The sequence below is a fragment of the Lipotes vexillifer genome, unplaced genomic scaffold (assembly GCF_000442215.2).
Source record: "Lipotes vexillifer unplaced genomic scaffold, Lipotes_vexillifer_v1.1 scaffold6, whole genome shotgun sequence".
NCBI lineage: Eukaryota > Metazoa > Chordata > Mammalia > Artiodactyla > Lipotidae > Lipotes > Lipotes vexillifer.
The window spans coordinates 2,617,243-2,621,227 of NW_006799037.1; the positions used below are offsets into that span (position 1 = coordinate 2,617,243).

Below are 3,985 nucleotides of genomic sequence, written 5' to 3' on the forward strand. Positions count from 1 at the left end.
CTTTCCCTTGGGGCCCTAAAATTAAGTTGTTCATTTTTGTTTTGTGGGAGGAGGGGAGGCGGCTGGGGGGTTGGGAGGAGTCAGGTTCTTCCAGTTTATAAATTATTCTCTGGGAGTCGGGTCTGGCTTGATAACTCAAAACAGTTCACCGTTTTAGACAAGGCGGAGTTGGCGACTTGGAGAATTGATTTACAAAACTCTTTTTTCAAACTAGTGCCTCCCCAGCTTCAAATCTGCCCCAGGTGATGGCTTCAGCATACATCACATCACGCTGGTGCTCCTAGGGCCAGGCTCTGCCATCACTCAGGAATCTCTCACTCCACAGCAACTCTGCACGCTTTCATGCAAAAGAAGCAGCTGAGGCTCAGAGCTTACATGGCTTGTGTGAAGCCAGGTGGGCAGTGAGGGGCCAGGCTGAGCTTTGGACCCAGGTTTCAAGAGGCCCAAAGCCTGTGGTTTTTCTCTGCACCACCTGCCCATCGTCAGAAAGGACTGGAGGATTCCAGTGGAACTCAAGTAGCTTTGCAGTTATCAGTCTCAGCTACTGCAGCCCTTGTTCAATCCCGGACATAGAAGTGGTTCCAAAGATAGATAAAGACAGAGGATGTTAATATGCTCTGAAAAGCGAACGAGTCTTGTTCTCTGTTTATGCTCTCTGGGTGGTGAGTCTTGCACATGGGGAAAGTTGAGACTTTCCCCATGTGCAAGAGGCAAAGTTTATGTGAGTGATGCCAACGTGAGCACTGCAGACATTAAAGGAGCCGACTGATCATGCTACAGGGCATCCATGTCTTTTGGTGCCAGCTTTCCAAGTTGGTTGAATTTATTGAGTTGAGGGGACTAGAGGACGGAGTCCCGTCTGCAGAGTGGAGCTTGGCTGGGCCTGGAGCAGGGAATGTACTGTTCTCCCTTCGGCCGAGCCTGGTGCCAGGCCCGTTGGAAGCTCTTGGGGGAAGAGAGATGGGAGGGAAGGGTCCTACGCTGTAGCCCATGCTGCTGCACCCATCGGTATCTGGCTGCCCGGAGAGCTTGTCGGCCCCCAGCAGGCGGCCCCTCACAGGTGGTGTCCAGCCAGGCCACATTACATGTATGTGTGTGCTTTTCTTTCTCCTGCTCTCCCAGCTTCTTTCCTCATTGTGCTGGGCAGCCCCTCAGCTGCCTCCTTCTCCAGTCCACGCCGGCCATCTTCCCAAAGACTCGTCTCACCCTGCTGCTCTGTCTCCTGAGCCCCACGGCCCTCTGGAGAAGCCAGGCCCCCGCTATGGTCTGCCCCAGACACCCCACCACACCTGGTCACCAGTCCTGAACTCCCGACACCTTGAACTTGCTGTCATTCTGCAGCTGTGCTGGCTCTTTCCAGACTCATGCCTTCATATGGTCCATTCCCCAGTCTTCTAGTGAAAACCACCTTGTTCCTAAAATTGTATCGTTTTGGCATTTCCCTCTTGTGGCTCCTCTGGACTCCTCCAGGCTCTGTTTAACACCTTCTTTGGGCTTCCATGTGCTGTGTTCATTTTTTACAAGTGCTGGCCTGGTTGTCTTGTAATCAACGATCTACGGGCCTGCCTTCCTCACTAGGCTCCGTCTCTGTATCCCCAACATCTAGGGTGATGTGTGGCCCTTGCTAAAGCACCAGTAGTTATTGCTGAATGAATGAGTAAAAGATTAAGGAAGAAGATAAACACCATTCTCTGCTTTCAGTTTTATAAAGCCAGCCCGCAATCCAAATGCACCCACAGTGGCATTTCGGTCTGGAGAGTGCGAAGCTGCCCAGCCCGAGGGCTTTGTCTCTGTTTGCTGACCTCCCCCTGCCAGGCCTCTGTCTGGGGGAGCTTGGTATGCGTTTACAGCCCCCCTCAAGCCCTCCTGACAGCTGGGCCAGCCCCAGCTCCTTCACACTTATCTTCTTGCACTAGCTTTGGATTCTGGAAAAATAGATGGTGCTTTGGAAAATCAGCTCTAATTTATTTTTATTCCTTTGAAACTTAAATGACTTTCCTAAGAAAATGCCTGAGGTTAGAGTGGTGCAGAGAAGAAAGGACTATGGCCAAAACCCAGGCGAGCTATTTTTGTGATGTGAATGAACCTCCATCGCGTTTTTTCCTTCCTTCAGACTAAGCACTTGTTCCAAATAGCTCCCAGCTTGGGCTTACAAAGCACAGTCTCCTTTTGTGCATCAGGAGGAGACCCACGTGTCTCTCTCTCTTTCTGTATGTCTGACTGAGGTGGATGCTGTGCTTCTAGCAGATACTAGGAATGGAGAGAAATTTTGAGAAGTTGCCGTTTGCTGTCTGTAGAAGGGAAAGACCCACCTTCTGGTAACTAACGAAGGAAGACTTAAAAGTGTGGTGTCTAAGGATAGGTGGGATGGTGGTCATGAAATCTAGGGAGGCATGTGCTTTGCTTTTTGGGGGCTGTGCACTCATGTCATGTGATTAGGTTACGTTAACATTAGTCAACCAATTTATGGCACCAAGAATTACAGGTTTTCAACAGTGCTAAATCTAGTGTGCCTTTCTGGGTTTTGTTTGTTTTCCTTTTGCTAGTTACTAATTCCAGAACCACTGTTGATAGCAAGATTGACCAGGTGATATTGACATCAGCCAGGATATATCTTTGGCGATGTGTAGTTCTTTTCAGCCAGCCAGGGAAGTGGAGTGTTGGGGAGAGAGATTGCCAGCAAGGCGGCATTGCCAGGTTAGAAGGTATGATTATACCTCTCCTATGGATTATGTATGTTTAGTATTAAGTGTTATGTTTAGTATGTTAGTGTCTTAGAGGAATTGTATCTTTACCTCTCCACGCCTCCTCCCCACTCTACCCTCATCCATGAAGCTCACCTCTGCCTCTGCCTCCCTTTGCAGGTGTGACGTTTCTCCAGGTACTTCATGGTGTTCTCCATCCTCTCCACACCCCTGCTCTACGTGGCTCCTGAAACATGGGGGAAAACGAGGACGAGAAGCAGGCCCAGGCCGGGCAGGTTTTCGAGAACTTTGTCCAGGCTTCCACGTGCAAAGGCACCCTCCAGGCCTTCAACATCCTCACACGGCACCTGGACCTAGACCCTCTGGACCACAGAAACTTTTATTCCAAGCTCAAGTCCAAGGTGACCACCTGGAAGGCCAAGGCCCTGTGGTACAAACTGGACAAGCGTGGGTCCCACAAAGAGTATAAGCGAGGGAAGTCCTGTATGAACACCAAGGTAAGGGAAACTCCAGCATGGACGCTTCTTACCCTGTGGGCCATGTGGGTTGGCTTGCTGGGAGGTTAGGAAACTGTTGCCATTTTGCCATTGTAAGGTTCTTAGTGGGTGTGGATGTGTTTTATTGTTTGACTCAGCTGAAGGTAGACTTTGTCTGTATATGAACAGCTTATCCTGGTTGGGGGCTTCTATCTTATCATGGTGGCCTCAGCAGCTCTTCTTGTGTCCTTTGCGAGGCGGAGAAAATGAAGGCATGCATGATGTTATCCTGTTTCTACTATTACTACTACCACTACTCCTTCTGGTAGCTGCTGTTTACCAGGTAGCTTCTTTGGGCCAGGCGCATTCTGTATGTGGTCTTGTTGAACAGCACAGTAGTCCTTTGGATCATTTAAGAGATATGAAATCTGAGAAGTCAGTTACCTTGCCCAAAGTTACATAATAAGAAGGCAACCTCGATCTCTCTGATTCTAGGGCTTAGGCCCTAAATTCCCTAGAGAGGCATAATTAGAGTTGTGTCGCCCTGGGAGCAAACATTTTAGAAAGATCCCTGACTTTAGTTGGCTAAGAAATAGGTCTTTGGGGCTTCCCTGGTGGCGCAGTGGTTGAATGTCCGCCTGCTGATGCAGGGGACACGGGTTTGTGCCCCGGTCCGGGAGGATCCCACATGCCGCGGAGCGGCTGGGCCCATGAGCCATGGCCGCTGAGCCTGCGCGTCCGGAGCCTGTGCTCCGCAACGGGAGAGGCCACAACAGTGAGAGGCCCGCGTACTGCAAAAAAAAA

At 50.2% G+C, this 3,985-nt stretch overlaps 1 protein-coding gene across 1 annotated transcript in view; it reads left to right on the top strand.

Moving 5' to 3' along the window:
• LOC103069359 (protein-methionine sulfoxide oxidase MICAL2) overlaps nt 1–3,985 on the top strand; it is a 117,697-nt gene that overhangs the window by 19,944 nt on the left and 93,768 nt on the right. The window contains 1 exon segment of the mRNA XM_007471410.1: nt 2,865–3,202. Within this exon segment, the coding sequence (XP_007471472.1) occupies nt 2,939–3,202 (264 nt within the window). The 5' untranslated portion in view covers nt 2,865–2,938.